Source organism: Tachypleus tridentatus, chromosome 3 (assembly GCF_004210375.1).
Source record: "Tachypleus tridentatus isolate NWPU-2018 chromosome 3, ASM421037v1, whole genome shotgun sequence".
Lineage (NCBI taxonomy): Eukaryota > Metazoa > Arthropoda > Merostomata > Xiphosura > Limulidae > Tachypleus > Tachypleus tridentatus.
In genome coordinates, this window is record NC_134827.1 from 37,342,554 (window position 1) to 37,364,509 (window position 21,956).

The 21,956-nt window shown below is 33.1% G+C and overlaps 2 protein-coding genes across 2 annotated transcripts in view; both read right to left on the bottom strand.

Moving 5' to 3' along the window:
- Nucleotides 1-2,002: 2,002 nt before the first annotated feature.
- Nucleotides 2,003-21,637, bottom strand: LOC143245798 (uncharacterized). The gene is made up of 12 exons (XM_076492050.1): nucleotides 21,489-21,637; nucleotides 15,570-18,047; nucleotides 15,146-15,256; nucleotides 14,127-14,237; nucleotides 10,213-10,329; nucleotides 9,839-9,952; nucleotides 9,223-9,330; nucleotides 6,555-6,678; nucleotides 6,219-6,350; nucleotides 4,662-4,717; nucleotides 3,643-3,826; nucleotides 2,003-2,375 (listed from the first exon to the last, which is right to left on the bottom strand). The coding sequence occupies exons 2-12, from the start codon at nucleotides 16,864-16,866 to the stop codon at nucleotides 2,003-2,005; spliced, it is 2,727 nt and encodes a 908-aa protein (XP_076348165.1). The 5' UTR covers nucleotides 16,867-18,047; nucleotides 21,489-21,637.
- The window catches only part of LOC143245799 (uncharacterized), a 34,307-nt gene continuing 29,234 nt past the window's right edge, over nucleotides 16,884-21,956 (bottom strand). Inside the window, exons 11-14 of the mRNA XM_076492051.1 lie at nucleotides 21,489-21,637; nucleotides 17,742-18,047; nucleotides 17,064-17,644; nucleotides 16,884-16,902 (exon numbers count right to left, since the gene is read on the bottom strand). Of these exons, the coding sequence (XP_076348166.1) occupies nucleotides 16,884-16,902; nucleotides 17,064-17,644; nucleotides 17,742-18,047; nucleotides 21,489-21,637 (1,055 nt within the window). The remainder of the gene's footprint in view (nucleotides 16,903-17,063; nucleotides 17,645-17,741; nucleotides 18,048-21,488; nucleotides 21,638-21,956) is intronic.

Consider the following 21,956-nt stretch of genomic DNA (forward strand, 5'->3'; position numbering starts at 1 on the left):
AACATGTATCAGTTACAAATGTATTAGGCTGTCCAGAAATAAATGTTGTTTTTGAACTGCAAAGTTTGGAAAAGTATAAACTGGTGTTGTAAAACATGCTTTAATCAAAGTAAACACCATTTGTTTCAACACACTTTTGCCAATGTGTTTTCACACAATGCTGTTTATACCCCTGCTGTAGAAATCAGAATTTCTATGGTCAGTGAACTCCCTGAAAGCTTCTTCTGCAGCTGCCTAGTTTTGAAAGCGTTTGTTGTTCAAAAAGTTGTCAAAGTACTTGAAAAAATGAAAAACTGCATAGGAAAGGTCTGGGGAATAAGATGGATGAACCTTGATTCACAATTCATTCAATTTTTGAAGTATCATCCTTGACAGGTCTCATAATGCCGTGCTTGTTGATCTTTTTTCAGCTCATGTGGAACCCACTTATCCAACTTTTTCATCTTTCCAATCACACTCAGGTGGTTGGCAATGCGTGATTTGCTTGTGCCTAGATTTTCTGCAAGCTCACGTATTGTTGTGCAAGGGTCTGTCTCAACTGCTTCCCTGAATGTGTTTTCATCTAGGGATGGCTTCTTTCCACCCTAACCTTCGTGGTCTTCAAGATTTTCATCTCCCTGTCGAAACCTTTGGAACCAATGCTGAACTGTACATTCAGTAATAAACCCGTGGCTGAATGCCTGGTTGATGTTCCATGTAGTTTTGACAGCTTTTTGTCCAAGTTTGAAGTCATAGAGGAAAATCAGATAAAAGCCCTTCTTGTCCATGCTGCCTTGGGGGTTGCAGAACTTATTCTGAGTAGAGTTGAAACAGCAGACAATTATGACACCTTGTAAACAACAAACATTAAATTAAACCAACCAACTAACCAACCAATGATAAGTTACTTAATATTCAGCTTCTAACTTTCATTGTGAGAATTCCGACATTTATTTCTGAACAACCTAATACTATCACTAATTGCCGAACTTACTGGTTGCACATTGTGCAATTAGCTATTTCTCCACATGCTTGAAAATAAAACAAACTATAACTAGATACTGACCATACATAAAACTTATGAAAAATTGCAATTATGAATGTCCTGAGAGCAACACACCAATTCTAACTGACTGTTTTGTTTTTTATTTAAATCACTTCTCAGTAACTTCCCTATGTTAATACTAGTTTTACAGCCTCTGCTCACCTATAAGTTAGAAATTCCTTATATGTACAGTTTAAACCTCTATTCTTTTATTAAATATACTTTTGTCGTTTTGCCACGTGTAAAACCGCAATTTTGTAACACATCAAAATTGTGTTGAATATCTTCATACTTTTGTGAAACAAGCACTGATTGTGAAAGATACTTTTCTGTACAAAACAGGATAAAAAAATTCAGTCACTCCAAGAAGGTTACAAAAATAGATTGTTTAAAGAAAGCTGTTACACCTAGAAATTTCATTGTATGAATCCAGTTCCACAAGTAATATGTGGGACAGTGCTACAACCAGAAGTGCAAGACTTTCAGGAACCATACAAAGAATTAAGATAATTAATAAATGTGTAAATTGTGTGTACTTATTTTTGTAGGACTTTCTTGTGGACAAATACAGAATAACATTCAAACTTTTATAAATGGTTCAATCAAGCTAAATAAACTAACTCAAAGATGCTTGTCTGTGATAATGAATTACTGACCACCAATGGAAGATACTGATAGAAGCAATACATGATCAGCACCATACTAATCACAGCAAAAATTATCTCGAGGAGTGTACTGCAGACAACTAAAGTTCATTAAAATATCAGTGAAAATAGTTCACATCTTTACTATTCAAAGGCCAATATTAACCAACAGTTAATACAGAAACCAACAGTTTCTGAAACGGGTTTATTATTTTATTCATAAATCTGGTTTGGGAAATGTACATGTAGTTTTTATGGTCCTGTCTCTCTTCTTCAAAATGAACTTTAAACTTACTATTTTATGTATTTGATAATCTAAATCTTTCTTTACACTTTAAACTGCAAATATAAATAACTTGAAATCATAACTCTTAATGACATAACTTTCTGTTCTTAAACTAGCAACCATCACTAAGCCCTTTAGAATCTTTGATTGGTGGTACCTCTTACCTTGGTCTTTTTTCTGATTCCAGTCTGCACTTACACAGAGCTGACGTGGTTGAATGTTCTTTTCTGGCAAACATATAGCACCAGTGTAGTGATCAAATGGTACAGCAGTTTCAAGTTCAAGCAGAACAATATCAAAATTACTAAACGAGCCAGTGTGTTTAAAATTAGGATGAAAGACAGTTCTTTTCACCAGGTAACTCTGCTTATCTGTGCTAGTTAGGTGCATACTTCCAACAAATTCCCAGACAGAAAGGTTACTGAAAAATAAATGTTGCTTTACAGGATTCTGGTTTTTATGAAACTTATCTTTTAACAATGTAATATACATCCTTTGTTTTGAAAACAATACATTTAAATATACGTATGAAAAAAAATAGTGAGGTATGTGTGGTACAAGTAGCTACAATTTTGTAGGTTCACCCGTTCTTCATGGTTATCCTGTTACTTTTAGTTTTACAATCCACCATGTCAAGGTGAGTGTAGTAGACAGCCTATTTCTGAGAACAAACAAGATTTGATGCAAGATGCTATGAAGACAGAATAGCAATACAGGATGTGTTAATAGCACACAGTGAGAAAAGTTCTCAGAAGTCACTACAAAAAACAATCACAGCTAGTAAACACCAAACCACCTGAATGTTCAAAGGAAAACAAAAACCCATTTTCAAACCCTTGTTAATGTGGACCATCAGTAAAAGTAAGTTAACCTGGTAGAGTGCACCAGTAAGAATGTTATTGTTCATACACTGAACCAGCAAGTCATTATGTTAAGATCATTTCATGTTTTGACTTACAGTAACAATCTCCTTCCTAATATTGATGGGTGCCATATTACTCAAGCTTCTCTCCTAATTGTGTGGGATGTAATTACACAATTCAGATACTATTGTTAATTCTATCCTAACTTAAAAAATGTTTTTGAACCAAACTTAGAGATTTTTTTCTTTTAATTGTATTATCCACTAATAATAATGTCAAAACTTTGGTCGTCAACAATACATTTGATACTTTGTATAAACAGAAGGGTAAAACGTTGCTGCTACATCCCTATTTACAATAAATGATTGTGTCAGAGACAAAAAACATACAATAGAGTAATATTAAAATAGTAGGATACAGTTGCACACAAAAAGAAAAGAAACAATCAAAGATTCCTTCTACATCCAATAAACTGATAACACACTCAGCTAACCCTCTTCAAAGCTTTAAGTTAGTTGATAACAGTACTGATAGAGGGAACCTCAGACAAAACCTCAGCCTTTCTACCAAGACTTAAAACAGTATCTTAGCCACAATCAACATAAAAGCAGCCGTTCTCAAGGTCATTCTGAAAACAGTAGTAGATATGTATGTGAAACATAGGATTAACACCAGTTAGTAATTATTATATATTAATTACATAAAAAAAATTAGTAACTTATTAATAAGTTACGAAAAATATTTAGCTTTTTTTTATTTACTTTCACTAACTCAGTTTCTTCTCTGTGGAGAAAGTACACTACATATACAAACTGTGTTATTTACCTGTGTTCAACACATGAAGCAGATGTGACCAACCACCGTGGAGAAAGGACACTAACTGTGCAAACAGTGTTGTTGTCATTTTTGTTTACAACTAAGCCTACAGATGGCCATTGTCCATCTGGAGCACTGCTACCTCCAATAATTCTTCCTTGAAGTTCTCCAGCCAGACTCCATGCACCACACTCTGTAAGATCATAACATCTTACTTTTATAAGAAATTACAATAATGGTAAACTGGCCCAGTTCATGAGATTTACAGATGTGTTGAGAAACAGTGTATTACGTTACTTTATGTAGTAATAAATTTATGATGAATTTCCTAATTTAATTATCAACATTTACAAACTTGCCATAATGTTTGGAAATACACGACTAAGTAAAGAATTAATTTGTTCATTGATAAATACATACTGACTTTATAATTTGTTTGTTTTCAAATTTCGTGCAAAGCTACAAGAGGGCTATCTGTGCTAGCCGTCCCTAATTTAGCAGTGTAAGACTAGAGGGAAAGCAGCTAGTCATATCCACCCACTGCCAACTCTTGGGCTACTTTTACCAATGAATAGTAGGATTGACCTTAACATTATAATACCCCCACAGCTGACAGAGTGAGCATGTTTGGTGCAAGGGGGATTTGAACTTGCAACCCTCAGATTACGAGTCGAATGCCTTAACCCACCTGGCCATGCTGGGCCGACTTTATAATGAATTCACATATGCTAAGTTTGTTTTAAAGAAACACGTGAATTAATTTCTTGAAGGGTGAGAGTGCTTCACTATGACTGGAGTAAGTGGATATTTATAAAGTTTAAACATAAAATTTTCTGGAAAAATCAGAAGAAATCAGAGCAGAAAACTGAATATTATTGTTGTCTTTTGTAATTAAGAATAATAGATATATTTCTTATGATGAATATCAGCTAAATATTTTCATAATTATCAATAAGATAAAGCCATCAGAAAATTATATATTTTAAAAGATTATCTAATATAGTTGTGAATACAACAGAAGTTACTACGAAATTCTCGACATGCAATTGCAACCCTACTTCCACTTTGACAGGTGATGTCTTTCCTAAAACAATTAAAATGCATGTTTAACTAATGTCAAAAGCAAATTTCAATCACAAAAAGAGAATTCTGTAGGTTTAAGAATATTTTAATTTAGTCAGTTTGTTACTCCATTTGCAAAGCTGCACAATAGATGATCTTTGCTCTATGCACTGCAGGGACCTAACACAGAATTTTAGTATTATCTCCCCTCAAACTTTCTGGGGACAGATGATGACATTATAAATGCTTACTTTGCATATCAGTTCATTATTCAAATCATAGGAAATTAGCAACTTCTAAAACAAAGATACAGTGAATTATTAAAAATATAAATAAAACATGACCTATTAGTGTAGAAAATGTAATTGGCTTTCTGACTTTATTAGGACAACTTATTATTTTAACCCTTAAACAGTGGGAATGTTGAACAGTAGTATTAATCAATGACAGCCACCGTTTAAGGGTTAACAATATATAACTCTCCAGTTCACATTACAAATGTTAAACTTTCATGTAATGGAATATTTTGAATGCTTCATAAAAATAACACTGTGTAACAAAATTGTTACTTTTTCTTATTCCTGGTCAGAAAGTATTATTTCCCAACTGCTTATGTCTAAAGTAAATGGAAAAGCCCTATTTGTTTCTTCAAATTTTGCTTTTGTAACCTGGGATGATAACCAAAACACGATAGGAGACTATACTTGGGGCTGATACGTGAAAGTGATTTACATAACAGTCGCAAATCTCGAAAACTACTCACTTCTAAACATTTTGTATAACTTTAGTATAAATACATGTAAATCTTGATTCATATGTTGTTTTATTCAGACCTTATGTAAATATAAATGTGCAAATTTGTCCGTTTCAATCTAGAAAATAGGTTAATTTCTAAATTTCATTATCCAGGTCACAAAGTTTGAAGGGAATAATGGTCATTTTCTGTATTTTACAACATAAGCAATTAAAAAATAACACATACTATCCAGGAATAAAATTTGTGTTACATAGTGTAGCCTATTTTTGACATTTGCCAATGTTTGTGAAAAGGTTATATGATGTTGAGATTTATTTTATTTCACTATCTCCATTAGCTTTGTGTGAAATTCAACAGATCAACATCACATGTTGTTCCAATGAACATAACACTAATGCTGAATTTTTTAGACTTGACATCAAGTTGTACATTGTAAATCAGTTATTAAGCTAAGTAAATGGGAATGTTTTGGTAGGTTCATTCATTCAAAAATAAACATTATCATTTTTGATTTGGGATAAAAAATACTTAAAATCAGCCCTTTTCTTTTCCTCTTCTTAGCTGTCAATTATATTATTAAAACATTATTTATTCCAACTACACTAGGAAGACAGCATCATGGTTGATTATTTTAGTTTTATTTCGACATGTATAACTGAAATAATAATTTGACAAGAATCAACTTCATTTTATCAAACACAGTAATTTCAGTTCTCTACTCAATGGAACTTAATTATTTATCCGTAAAGTTAACCATGAAACTAACCTTAAGGACAGCAACTCCCAGATGTCTGTTTTGTTATTACTAGAATGTGGCTTCTCAACTAAATGGTACAGGCCTCTATTGGCTTCAGGATTGAGGTCATCACCAGGTGGATATTCCGTAAGAACTGCTTCACTATTAAGATAATATCTGAATAAATCACTGAAATACAGTGTACTTATTCAACAACACAACCTACTGAATGGTTCACAAACAAAAGCAATTTTATTTTCCCTTAAATTCAGAACCAGTATCAAGTATTTAATGGTCATATTCAGAAATAAATTTGGTAAGTTTTAAAAGTCTTCCTTTCTTGTAAAATATTATCATTATCCATACCTGTAGCCAAGGTTTTGACACACATGGTTGCTGTATAGCTCATCCCAGTTATCTGCACAGACGTTTGTCCATCCATGTTGTGAATCAAATATCTCTAGTAGCATGGAGTCATCATGAAGTTTCACTAGAAAATGTCAATATTTACACACCTCATCAATTCAAACAATCACAAATTCTGTGAAAACTGAAGTTGTATTCTCCAAATAAAATTGGTACTGAAGTTAAAACAAAACAGACCCTCAAATACTGGCTATTAATATTGATTGTAAGAATAATAATAATAATAACAGGGTTTTATTAGAATATTTCATTAAGTAACTCACTATAGTGTACATAAACATTTCATTAAGTAACTCACTATAGTGTACATAAACATTTAATTAAGTAACTCACTATAGTGTACATAAACATTTCATTAAGTAACTCACTACTGTGCACATAAACATTTCATTAAGTAACTCACTATAGTGTACATAAACATTTCATTAAGTAACTCACTATAGTGTACATAAACATTTCATTAAGTAACTCACTATTGTGTACATAAACATTTCATTAAGTAACTCACTATAGTGTAAATAAACATTTCATTAAGTAACTCACTATAGTGTACATAAACATTTCATTAAGTAACTCACTATAGTGTACATAAACATTTCATTAAGTAACTCACTATAGTGTACATAAACATTTCATTAAGTAACTCACTATTGTGTACATAAACATTTCATTAAGTAACTCACTATAGTGTACATAAACATTTCATTAAGTAACTCACTATAGTGTACATAAACATTTCATTAAGTAACTCCCTACTGTGTACATAAACATTTCATTAAGTAACTCACTATTGTGTACATAAACATTTCATTAAGTAACTCACTATAGTGTAAATAAACATTTCATTAAGTAACTCACTATAGTGTACATAAACATTTCATTAAGTAACTCACTATAGTGTACATAAACATTTCATTAAGTAACTCACTATAGTGTACATAAACATTTCATTAAGTAACTCACTATTGTGTACATAAACATTTCATTAAGTAACTCACTATAGTGTACATAAACATTTCATTAAGTAACTCACTATAGTGTACATAAACATTTCATTAAGTAACTCCCTACTGTGTACATAAACATTTCATTAAGTAATTCACTATTGTGTACATAAACATTTCATTAAGTAATTCACTATTGTGTACATAAACATTTCATTAAGTAACTCACTATTGTGTACATAAACATTTCATTAAGTAACTCACTATAGTGTACATAAACATTTCATTAAGTAACTCACTATAGTGTACATAAACATTTCATTAAGTAACTCACTATTGTGTACATAAACATTTCATTAAGTAACTCACTATTGTGTACATAAACATTTCATTAAGTAACTCACTATTGTGTACATAAACATTTCATTAAGTAACTCACTACTGTGTACATAAACATTTCATTAAGTAACTCACTACTGTGTACATAAACATTTCATTAAGTAACTCACTATTGTGTACATAAACATTTCATTAATTCATTATAGTGTACATAAACATTTCATTAAGTAACTCACTATTGTGTACATAAACATTTCATTAAGTAACTCACTATTGTGTACATAAACATTTCATTAAGTAACTCACTATTGTGTACATAAACATTTCATTAAGTAACTCACTACTGTGTACATAAACATTTCATTAAGTAACTCACTATTGTGTACATAAACATTTCATTAATTCACTATAGTGTACATAAACATTTCATTAAGTAACTCACTACTGTGTACATAAACATTTCATTAAGTAACTCACTATTGTGTACATAAACATTTCATTAATTCACTATAGTGTACATAAACATTTCATTAAGTAACTCACTATTGTGTACATAAACATTTCATTAAGTAACTCACTATAGTGTACATAAACATTTCATTAAGTAACTCACTATTGTGTACATAAACATTTCATTAAGTAACTCACTATTGTGTACATAAACATTTCATTAAGTAACTCACTATAGTGTACATAAACATTTCATTAAGTAACTCACTATTGTGTACATAAACATTTCATTAAGTAACTCACTATAGTGTACATAAACATTTCATTAAGTAACTCACTATAGTGTACATAAACATTTCATTAAGTAACTCACTATAGTGTACATAAACATTTCATTAAGTAACTCACTACTGTGTACATAAACATTTCATTAAGTAACTCACTATTGTGTACATAAACATTTCATTAAGTAACTCACTATTGTGTACATAAACATTTCATTAAGTAACTCACTATTGTGTACATAAACATTTCATTAAGTAACTCACTACTGTGTACATAAACATTACATTAAGTAATTCACTATAGTGTACATAAACATTTAATTAAGTAACTCACTATAGTGTACATAAACATTTCATTAAGTAACTCACTACTGTGCACATAAACATTTCATTAAGTAACTCACTATTGTGTACATAAACATTTCATTAAGTAACTCACTATAGTGTACATAAACATTTCATTAAGTAACTCACTACTGTGCACATAAACATTTCATTAAGTAACTCACTATAGTGTACATAAACATTTCATTAAGTAATTCACTATAGTGCTAATATACTGTTCTAATAATACATAAGTACTTTACTTACAGCAGTGGAGTTCATCACTGGAATCAGGACAATCGTGATTTCTATTACAAACTTGTTGTTTTTCAATACATCCCCCACTTTGACATTTGAACTCTTCATCACTGCAATCTGTAAAAAGAAAACAGATTGTGGATAACAGAAAATCCCAAGATAACTTGAAGTGAATCCATACTGGATACTGCACAAATATACAATGTACCTGTTAAAAAACAAGAATGGAAACATACCAAGGACTTTCAGAAACCACTTATTAATGGAGAGAATGCCTTCAAACATGACTATGACAGTTGGTGTAATATTGTCAGTTGGTGTAATTTGTCTTTAAACATTACTATGACAGTTGGTCTAATATTGTCAGTTGGTGTAATTTGTCTTCAAACATGACTATGACAGTTGGTCTAATATTACCAGCTGGTCTAATATTGTCAGTTGGTGTAATTAGTGGTTGACAAGCATTGTTCAATATTTCATAATGAATGACAGTTTCCTCAGTAAAGTAGATTATATCTTAGTTATCTGTATATACAGTGTCATACGTAGACACCATAACACTGTATTACTTACTACATTCTAAAAGAAAATTTATATAAAAATCCAGAAGTTCATTTGGACTAACCACAACTTCTTTCATCTTCTCCTGCATGACAGTCCAAAACTCCATTACATTTCCATGTTTCTGGTATACACCAACCTTCTGGACAGAGGAACTGTTGTTCTGAGCATGTTGTCACTAAAAAGAAACAATAAAAACATAACTGTCTGTCTAACCATTGGTTACAAAGAAAGAGGGAAGTTTATGCATATTTCATGGTACTTTATAATTAATGAGGGAAGGAAAAAATGCGAATCCTCTTTTAAAAAGTTATTTATAATAATTCATTAGTATCTAAATATTCTTGTCACAAAATTTACAAGTTACAAAAATAAGTGTGTCTTACATATTTATTTGTACTACATATTTTTTAGTAAAAAGAAAAGAATACAACTTACAACAACCAACTTCATCAGTATTATCTCCACAGTTGTCCACGCCGTCACAGTGCCACTTCTCAGGGATACACCGACCATTACCACATGGAAACTCATCATGCAGGCATTTCCACGTATCTATACATACACACAAATAGAATTAACAGCAAGAAAAGCTTTAATGAAAGGTTCTTATGTGAAATACTCTAAAGCTTTCGATAAGACTCAGAAACTTGTATGATAATTATGACCAGACTTGAAATTCCACGTTATATTTCAGTAACACTTTAAATGCTAAAAATGGAGCTTGGATTAAGGTCATGACAAAAATCAGGGTGGCAGAAAGTTATTCAGTCAATCAAGGTACCTCTAAACACAAAAATATTTACACCATCAATCATACACATAAGTCTATCCAACAAAGTTCTTGAAACTTTGAAACTAACAACAGCAAAAACATCTTCAGGCAAGTTATTTCCACTAGTTCATGATTATTAATCAAAGAAAGGCAGTTTCAATGAAACTTTGTAGAATGGACAGCAACTGCCTGTTGCAGAGACACAAATGTAGAGGACGACGTTTTGAAAGTCTTCCATCTTTTGTCTTCAACACTTGGACAGTTCTTGTCCATTCTACAAAGTTTAATCATGAATACTCTGCCTAAACAATCTATCAAAGGCAGTTCTGTTACAGAATATGTTTGACTATATCCTTCCAAAGCCCAAACTTATTGCATCTAGTTTTCATGTTTACCTTCATAACATCTTTACCTCACCACATAAACAGACAATCAACAGAAAACTGAAGAATTTTGACAGCTAATTAAAATCATTACTGGTTCTTCAATAAAAAATAAAAAAAGTCCAATGCTCTAAGCCTTAAATGCTTTATTTGATTTCCAGAATCCATTTATTAACAGGTGTTTGAGAAAGGTCTAATAAGAGTTTTGACTTGTATTCAACAATTAGTAAGGTTACGATACCTTCCTGAAGGGGCAATCATTACATGCTAATGGCCTTCTGATAATTATAATGAAGCATGTTAGTGAAATAAGAGAGAGAGTAACTGAGGGTCAGTGTTGTAACTTGTCCCTATCCTACTAATATATTTTTTATAGTAACAGTAAGGGGGGCCAAGACTGTAACCAATGCCAGAAATGAAGCTTCACTGGGGCTACAATATGTCCTCATTGCTATTGTTTCAAGTCACGAACATTAAGTTGTTTCCAAATTACCATGGTTCATATATTATTTACAGTTAATCTGTGGACAACTTCAAACTTCTCAAAATAGTAAACATCATCTTCCAGATATTGATACTGTCAAGATCCTGATATCAGTTCATGAAAACGTTCCAAACAGAATCAGCATTTCTCAGCATTTTAACTTCATCAGTAAACTTAGAAACTTATTACTGCCCAAAAAGCTGTCCAAATTATTAACATTAGTAAAATTTGACAAAAATCCTACAACAAAGAGGTATGAATAGTCATGTTCTCACATTCAACAAAACAACCATTTATTTTGATTTCTTACTTTTCCCCACAAAGTTAACTTACAAACAACTTTTTTAATTGTCCAACAATCTTTTAGGTATCCATTTTCTAATTGAGACACCTTATCAAGTATGCTCTAAAATTTTATATACAGGCATATACACTGCTGGCCAAAATCTTAAGGCGAATGAACATAAAGAAAAAATATGCATTTTGCGTTGTTAGATTCAACCACTTATTTGAGTAGAGTTTCGAAAGATGAAAATAAGAAAATATAGGGAAAATAAAAATGAAAAACTTTTTGAGCATTTAACAGGGAAAATATGAATACTATGAAATTACCCTAAATATTAGCTGGTCAAAAGTTTAAGACCATACCAAAAAAGAAGTCCTAATCAGGGACATGCAGGAGATGCCCAACATGAGGTCTCAGTAGTGAGTTGCATGGCCATTATTGTGAATAACTGCAAACATTCTCTTTGGCATGGTCGATATAAGCGTTTGCAGAAGGCTGGCTGGAATGTTACTCCAAGTGGTGAAGATGGCTTCACAAAGATCATGCACTGTTTGGAATTGACGTCCATTTCTATAGACTTCTCTTGCCATCCACCCTCAAACATTTTCAATGGGGTTCAGTTCAGGCGAACATGCTGGATGGTCCAAAAGAATCAAGTTATTCGCCATGAAAACGTCCTTTATCCTGCAGGCATTTTGGATTGCAGCGTTGTCCTGCTGAAAGATTCAGTCATTTCCATGCAAGCAAGGGCCTTCAGTCAATAAGGATGCTCTCTCCAACATGCTAATGTAACCAGCTGCTGTTTGACGCCTCTGTATAACCTGTAGCTCCATTGTTCCATGGAAGGAGAAAGCACCCCAGATCATGATGGAACCTCCTCCACTGTGTCATGTATAAAATGTCTCTGATGGGAAATTCTTATCATGCCAGTAACATTGAAATCTATCTGAACCATCTAAGTTAAATTTTTCTCATCAGAGAACAAACCTTCTTTCACTTTTCTACGTCCCATGTTTTGCTTCTCAGCAAAGTTTAACCAAGCTGTTTTGTGGTGTAGAAGGAGGCGTGGCCTTTGAAGACGTTTACAGTTTTAAAGCCTTTCTCTAGATGCCATCTTATTACTCTTGAGCTGCATTCTGCATCTGTAAGGGCCTTAATCTGGTTTGACATTGGCTGGTGTCTTGCCAGACAACCCGTCAAATCCTCCTGCTCAACGCCAGTGAAATTTTCTTGAGCCGACCACTTGAAATTCTTGTTTCGTATCCCTCAGGGTCTTTTAAGAAATTTTCAACAGCAGTTTTACTACACCCAATCTCACCAGCAATAGCACGTTGAGAGAGATCTTGCTTTTGCAGCTTGACAATTCTGCCACATTCAAACTTTGTCACATTTTTAGCCTTTGCATGTTTTTACCCATCGTAATACAAGAGATGTCAGTGGGAGATGTTGACAATGCTAATGCTTGAACACAGATGACTAAATTTCATTACATGTTTGCCGATTAATGCTTCATTTCAGTATGGTCTTAAACTTTTGACCAGCTAGTATTTAGACTAATTTCATAGTGTTCACATTTTCCCTATTAAATGCTAAAAAAGTTTTTTATTTTTCCTTTCCTTATTTTCATCTTTCTAAGCTCTACTCAAATAAGTGGTTGAGTCCGACAGCTCAAAATGCATATTTTTTCTTTATGTCCATTGGCCTTAAGATTTTGGCCAGCAGTGTATTTCTTATTCATAAATTAGGTTTTGCTTTAGAATGTTGCTTTTGTAGGTCACAGTTAGATCTTAAATAGGAGAAAAGTGAAACAAAATGTGCTGCTTTCTTATCTCCTTTCATGTAACGGCCCGGCACAGCCAGGTGGGTTAAGGCATTTGGCTCATAATGTGAGGGCTGCAGGTTCAAATCCCTGTCACACCAAACATGCTCGCCCTTTCAGCCATGGGAGCATTATAATGTGATGGCCAATCCTACTATTCATTGGTAAAAGAGTAGCCCAAGAGTTGGCAGTGGGTGATGATTACTAGCTGCCTTCCCTCTAGTCTTACACTGCTAATTTAAGGGCAGCTAGCGCAGATAGCTCTCGTGTAGTTTTGCATGAAATTCAAAAAAATGAACAAACATTTCATGTATTAGTATAACAAGAGAGGTTAAAAAACTGTAAAGTAAAGAGTAATTCAGTTGAAACCGTAACTTTACATGCCATTAAAGTTTTTTAACCAAAAGTTTTATTTCATAAAATATTAAGCTTATGTTCCATTCAGTGTCTTGGATGTACTTGTGTGCTAATACAAAACAAAGTCCAGGTTCTGTTGTGTTCATTTACATAAACAGAGAGAGAAATGTCCATTTTTGAGATCACTTAATCGAACTAAAACAGTAATCAAATGTCTACCAAGTTATTTGAATAAAATGTAGGCCTACCACAATCAGCTTCATCTTCTGAGCGACTGCAGTCTTTCACTCGATCACAAACTTGGTGTCTTGCTAAACACTTCCCATTCTCACACTGATAGTTTCTTTGGCAACCATTTTCTGAAAAATATATTAAAAATGTTAAGGTATAAAAATAAATTAGTGAAAAACAAGCAATTTAACTATTTCTGTTCATCGTGACAACAACCGTATTTCACACCCCACCATTTTCCATCATCCACACATTTCACAAGTAACATACTTCTGTGAATTGTGGTGTCCACTACAATATTTGTCTTGCAATAAGAATCATGCCGTGTAAGAACGATTACAAAAAACACCCGTTTAATTATGAAGAGAATATTTTTATGTACTTCATGGGATTGTACTAATTTTTGTTTCAAAACAATAAATGGTAGATTCTTTGATAGATTGTTTGGGCAGAGTATTCATGATGAAACTTTGTAAAATGGACAGCAACTGCCTGTTGTGGAAACATAAGTGTAGAGGGCAACGTTTTGAAAGTCTTCTGCCTTTTATCTTCAGGTCAGAGGAAGACTTTCAAAATATCATCATTTACACTTGTGTCTCTGCAACAGGCAGTTGCTGTCCATTTTACAAAGTTTCAAATGGTAGATTAATTTGAAATCCTCAAAAGAGCAGAATACACAAAATATTTTAATTGTGGTTTATAGTGTGCAAGAAAAAGTTACAAGTAAGGATTGCTAGTCACTTCAACAATGAATAACTGCAGAATTCTTCAATATGTTTTCCAAATACAATTTGTATTTATGGCTAGGTTTTTCTTGGAAGTTTTGTGTCATGATGAAATAAACCTTTAAAAAATTATTTGGATGTTGTATTATGATACCTAATGTATAAAAAAATCTGTTTATTTAATGAACTGATAAAAATAAATGAACAAAAATATTAAACAAAGTAACAAGTTCGCCATTAATGTAACTTTTGAGAACATTAAAATGGTTAGTGAGAACGTGTAAAGAGATAGAAATGATAGACAGACTCACCACAATCATGTTCATCACTTCCATCAGCACAGTTTATAACAGAGTCACAACGTTGACTTAATGGCACACAAGCACGGAAAGGAGCAGTAACATTACCACAGTGGAACTCCACTAAGAGATTAAATAAAGTAGTGGATGTTTATTACTATTTCATGAGACATATATGAGCATTTAGATGCATATAAACATGTCTGTTAAAACCCTGAAAATATGTTCATTACCATCTCATGTACAAGCATCCAAATAAATCTTTGACAGTTAACTTGCAAACATAAATGTAGAATTTTGTATTTCTTGAAAGAGATTTAAGTTTTATATTATTTCTCACCAAATACGTTTTGTGTGTACATTATTATCTCATGAAACTAGAATATTTATATTTGTATTAGCTATAAAATATATAAATAAATACAAATATGCTTACAAGGTTCACAGAGTTCCAAGGATGAGGGGTATTTCTGAAAGCTCACACCTTCCATCCCAGCAAGTTCTTCTGCTAAGTTTTCTACACTTGTTGATCTTGGTGAAGCACTGGGTGAAACTACGATATCCCCTAATTCCATACTTTCTACACTAAGTCTGCTCTTGTTCAAATCCTCTGCTTGTGGTTGCATTTGTTCAGTATTGGTATTGGTAAATTTGGCTCCAATTTCTGCTTTTACAACATTTTTTTCTGTGGATGAGCCGACATTTACATCTGGTTCTTCAATGAGAGTTGAATTCTTTAGTTTTCGAAATTCGTTTAGTTCTAATTCACTTTTTTCTTCCTTGTTATTATGAAACATGGATATGTTTCCATACTCATTTTGGTGCTTCGTTCTACTTGTATCATCTGTGCTGTCACCATCTTCTTCTGTGGATAACGGAATGTCCAAATCGTCGTCTCTGTAGCTCGTAATCAATGATCCCTTCTCCTGATCAATATGTTCCTGATTTTCCATCTTGTTTATGATTCGATGGTTTAAGCCTTTCTGCAACAATGTTGCTTTTCTTTGCTCTATGTCCAAAGTGTTTTCAGTAGCCAAAGAAGAGGTCCCAATATTAATGATTTCAAGCTCTTTATTAACAGGATCAAACTGTTGTACTTTTTTTACATTGAGAGGATCTACAGTTTCTTTGTCTAAATATGATATACTGTAATTATTAGTTATTTCATTAGCTGTAAAATTTTTCTCCAGGTTTTCAGTAGTTGATAATGTGCTATCGCCTGTATTATTACTTGCTGTCATTAGTAGTCTTTTTGTGATGAGATCGTGTCCAGTGTAACTAGTGGTTATTTGAAATTCTTGTGGAGATTCAGAATTAAGGTTAGTCTGATTAGTCCACCATAGGACAGACTCGGTTACAGAATTTCTATTTCCAGATTCTGACTTTATTGGAACAGATGTATCATTGGTATATTCAAGTATGGAGTCTGTGGTGGTGAGGATCATCTCTGTCTTTGGATATGTTCCCAAACTTATCCAGTTTGAAACACTGCTATCAGACGTGCTTAATGGAATAGTAATATCTTTGGAATATTTATGCATTGACTTATTACTATGTGGAAGATGTACATTTTTCTGAATGTTTGTTTCATTTCCAGCCAGAGGTTGGAAATATTCAGACTCTTTCATATGATTCAACATCTCACTAGAAGTGGGAACACTGTCTTCAACTGCTTCACTCGTTACAACAACATCAACAGGACTTCCTATTGTTGAAAACCCATGTTTTTTCATTATCTGAAGTCAAGTTATCATTGGATGATGTCATCACTGTGATAAAATCAATGTTTGTGAAAACCTCAGAATCTCTACTCATACCAGTCACATTCTCAGTACCACTTATGTCTCCACCAACAGCAGCCTCAGTTGTATCAGCAACACCAGTGTCTAGTACAGCCGTGATACTTCCATCAATACTATCTACCTCTGACGGTTGCTCTACCTGTCTACCTTCAAGGACCCCCGCAGCATATCGAAGAGTATCTATATCATGAGAAGTATTTTCTACCGTTGATTTGATACTTTTTATGGTATCACCAACTGTAGTATTTTCTAAATTACCTAATGTGTCATTTCCATTGGTGTGTTGTGTTCTTTCTTCCCAGAGAACTGTGGTTAGTAATGAGTGATTTTTTAATTGTTCAGCTGTGGTCAGCATCGTGTCATTGTCTATTTGCTCCTCTGGAGCTAATGTACTTGTTATCCTTGAAATTTCTTTTGGAGTTGGCAGTATCAAAGGTCGACCAATCACAGGTGCATTAGAAGAACTGGGTAATGCTGTAGATGACAACGTGGTTGATTTAATAATATCGATAAAATCACTAGAGTTTGTATCATTTTTATCAGTTGAATCAAGTAATGGTAAAAGCTCATAGTTCTCCAATTTATCTTTTATTGTATCATTATTTTTTTCTTCATCAAGAGGAGAAGAGATGTGTCCTTTTTCAATGTCTCCTCTGATTCCCAAAGGTACATCATCAGTATCAATTTTACTTTCAGTGCTACTTACTTCCTGTGAGACAATTGTGTTATTCAGATAAAAATGATCTTTTTGGTCCGAAAACATAATTATTGTGTGGTTTCCATCTATCATTTTTTTCAGACAGTACAGGACTTGTTTCATTCTCTTCCTCTTCTGGAACAGTTGGTGTAATTGCTGTAGTTGTTTCAATGATGACCTGTGTTGTTTTAGGAGCCTCTGTTGTTGTCAAAAAAGAATACATCTTGGAATCATAAGGAACCCAGTAGTTCTTAGAACCAATAATTTTCTCAATATATTCACGCATAGAAAAAATGTTAGCAAAAATTGCTGGCTGTTGCTGGTAGATGTTGCACCATCGTTGATATGTCAGTACACCTCCAAGATGCCAGGTACCTTTGGTTGACAAACACATCAGCGGTGCTCCCTCATCATTCTGGAAAATAATAAAAATACACCATTAATGTGTAAGTCACTTCATGATACTGTTCTTCCATCTTACAATAATGAAGTTTTATTAGAAAAATAATATACCCTAATTTTCCAATTATAATACAAATTCATAGTGAATATAGATACACCTAGAAGTTAGGGTGTATGCAATTTAACACATCTAAAGTTTTTTACAGCCAGTCAAAACCATTTTTTTTTTCCAACATATTCACAATAATGAATATTTACTATAAATTTTGCATTTTCACAGTATGTCTTATCAATTATCTTTGTTTCTAAAGTATAAATGAAAAGTATTTCCTATTTTCATTCACTTTTAGTGTGTTTGTGTTTTTCTTATAGCAAAGTTACATCGGGGCTATCTGCTGAGCTCACCAAGAGGAATCAAACCCCTAATTTTAGCATTGCAAATCCGTAGACTTACCGCTGTACTAGCAGGGGGCCACTTTTAGTGAATGAAACAAACTTTAAACATGATTTTTGAAATAAAATGATCAAGAAGCTAAATATTGTCATTTTTTTAGGATTTATTTGCATCAAAATTTTTGGAAATATAAAACTACAAATTGTGTTTGGTGAAACCTCCAAATTCTGAGTCCAAATCACTATTCTCAGATAGTTGACATAGCTTTTCTATTGCCTTGTTGTCACCTCTAATGGCATCACCAAAGAAATCATCCTCATCTTTGTTATCTACAATAGCAGTTTGGTCATTTCAGAGGATGTCATCTTCTGAGCCATCCATGGTATTTGTAAGGCAACACTTCTTAAAGCCACACTAAATCAGGGCCAGATCAATGGCATCCCAGGCTTCTATGGTCCAATGAGCAATTGGTCTGACTGCTTCTGGTTACTCAATGATGTAAATGCAAATGTTTAGACTCCAGAGTAGAACCACTCATTTTACTCTTGGCACATTTGCTGTTTACACAGTCAATTGTAACTGATGTCCATCATTTGCAACAAACGACCTGATATGTCCCCGAGAATGATGACAAGATCTATGTAATATTCCTCCAGATTATCTTGGATGCATGTCATTTTATAAAACATAAAAACACAGGAGAAACAACATACAATGTTCCAGTGTACATCCTCACTACACAACCAGTACTTATTCAAATCTTCATTTTATAAAGCCTTTATCATAAGTAGAGATGATACCTCATGGGCACGTGGTATTCTTTGCAAGAGTTTTTCTTTTTAATATATACGGTAGCATCTTTGGCCAATTTCCATGATCATAGAGTCGAAGCAATTGCCAGTTGCTCTTCAGATGATTGTGCTACTCTTTCCTTTAACAGCCACAATTTCACTGAACAGAATGTCAAAGGTTAAGGATGTATGATCTGTGTTACTAATATGAAAAATGCTATAATGACGTTTCTCTTGCAGCCTACTGATGTAATACTGGTCACATAGCTTGTCTTCAAAACCACCAGACATGCACTGTGCAATTGAAGCGTGTCCACATATGAATATTTTATGCCTTTTCATAAAAGGGGAAGCAATAAGTTGGAGATGCTTTAAAGTTTCCACTAGGATCTAACACTTTTGTAATATGAAGGGCTTTCAAAAAAACTTCCATGGAGTGGATATTGGTAAATATATTCCAAACATTATTGATCAAGCTGTTGGCACTGAGCCTTGGCTATCTTACTCTGGGACTACAGTTTGTTCACTGACTTTTTGTCAACTTTAAATGCTTGCCTACTTGAAATCAAATTCCCATACCAATGCCCTGTTACCACAGTTTTCAGCAAATTCTATTAATAATTTTTACACACTTCAATCTTATTTAATTAAGGAGACATAAATGAGAAAATAAGACCCACTTGCCACACCAATCTGGCACATCCACCCTTTCAAAAATTGCCAATAGTTTAGTCTGGCACATATTACATTTTAGCAACACTGTTGAAGAGAGCCAGGACCAATGAATACTGGCTATAAATGGGTTTTTAAGAATGTTTATTTCCTGGCCATGAATCTTAGCATAGCATGGCCTAAGGCAAACTCACTTTTAGTGATTTTACAGCTATTCTAACACTTTGACAATGTTCATTTACTGGCTCCGATTGCAAAAATAGCAAGCACTATAGTAAACATATAATTAGAGATTATATCAACACACTAACATTCTTGTCATCAGAGGATTACTTTGATTGCAGTATTTCAAAACGTTTAGATGCATATTATTTGTGGTGATAAGACAAATTTAACTCTTTGATCATGAAAGTTTGTACATTTATTATAATTGGAAGCTTATTATAAGTGTGTGTGCATACATTGTCTTCAACAGACCTGGATGAAGTGGGTTTACAGATTTGGAGTCCCTTTTGTCAGAAAATAAACTAATCTTTGGTGTTGGTAACAATCTATGCTTTTTATTAGTGTTTAACACCAGTCTTTAGTAGGCAACTGCTAAATATGTTGCACATTCCTTTTGCAAAACAGTCTCGGCACCTTTGAGTTTACAAGGCCTAATCAATCCGTTTCTCAAGCTAAACCCAAGACATTCCATAACTGTTTAATTGAACTTGGCTGGGATTATAGGCTTACCAAGGCAGAATCTTAAGACACTGCTGTATATAACGTACAGTGTGATGGTATGATTAATTTTATGGTCCTTTCCCTGCAAATTACACGAACAAAATCAATGCAGCATTGTCCAAAACATTTCAGACACAGTACATTTATGACCTCCTTACAGTTGAACTAGATACAACAGTTCATATATGTTCATCTTTCTCTTCATTTACGAACACGTGAAATCTGTTCATTTTATCAAAAACAATGGAGCTAATAAATTTATATGCTGTAACAGTGACACTATAACATTAGTGTAAAATATATAATAGCTGAAAAATAATTCAGGTAAAACAATTGAACAATTATCAGCTTCCATTTATATGGTCCTACTATAATTAAAATCTAACTGGTCACCTAGTGGCACATCTTAAAACTACACAGAGAACAATGTGGGTAATAGTATGAACTAAACTAATGAATGGTACTGCCCGAAAATTTTAGTATCCTTCATAAAATTACAGATTCAGCATCTAACATGCGTATAATATCCCAGTTTAAATAACAGTCGGTTTTATGTGTATATGAAAATAATAAAGGTAGAAGTTGATGTCTTTACCTTTTCAACAGTTATTTCTGATTAAATTCTATATTTTAAATCAATTTTATGAAGGATGGTGTGTAGTTAAATATTCAGAATGTACTTTGTTAAACCACAGTTTATCTTGTGAATTCTAACTGTCCTTAAGGTTTTATATGACTAGTGTTAAACTTTAATCACATATGTCACTAATGGCAGGTCTTTCCAAACAACAAACAGTAACTGTTTCTCCGTGGTGTTTTTACTGGTGTGTATTTTACTGTTGCTTCACAGTGATTATAATCTAGTACATACATCACATAAACCCCTGCGAGACTCACTGGTCCTAGTACACAGCATTCTGGAATTCACGGATCCTCCATAGTGCTGTTCTTCATTACATTTATCTCTGTCCAGAACAACAAGGGCAAGGTAACTGATGGTGGGAGGTTCTGACCAAGGTGCTAGAGAAGAACAGTAAGAGATCTTTCACGACATCTTAATTTCACAATATTTATTTTGTTTGAAGAACCGAGTTTTATAGCTACTCGTATGAACTAAAAACACAACATTCAGTTAGCTTACGTTAGATTCTATAAGGCTTTCATAGAACATGTATCTACTATTCTGGTATGGAAGTCAAAATACTACAAATTGTAAGAAATAATTCTAATAACAGGTGACTTTGTACCAAAAAAAATCTCAAGTTAGAAGTATTCTATCTACACATTACTACTAGCAACATCCACGTCATCAAATTTGTATATACTGGTATGAATAAGA

Excerpts from the sequence above, each read along its gene's own strand:
- LOC143245798 (XM_076492050.1), bottom strand. The coding sequence starts at position 16,866 with ATGAAAAAACATGGGTTTTCAACAATAGGAAGTCCTGTTGATGTTGTT. Across the intron at positions 14,238-15,145 it reads AAGTGATGAACATGATTGTG|AAAATGGTTGCCAAAGAAAC; the intron begins GTGAGTCTGTCT and ends TATATTTTTCAG. Across the intron at positions 9,953-10,212 it reads TACTGATGAAGTTGGTTGTT|TGACAACATGCTCAGAACAA; the intron begins GTAAGTTGTATT and ends GTTTCTTTTTAG.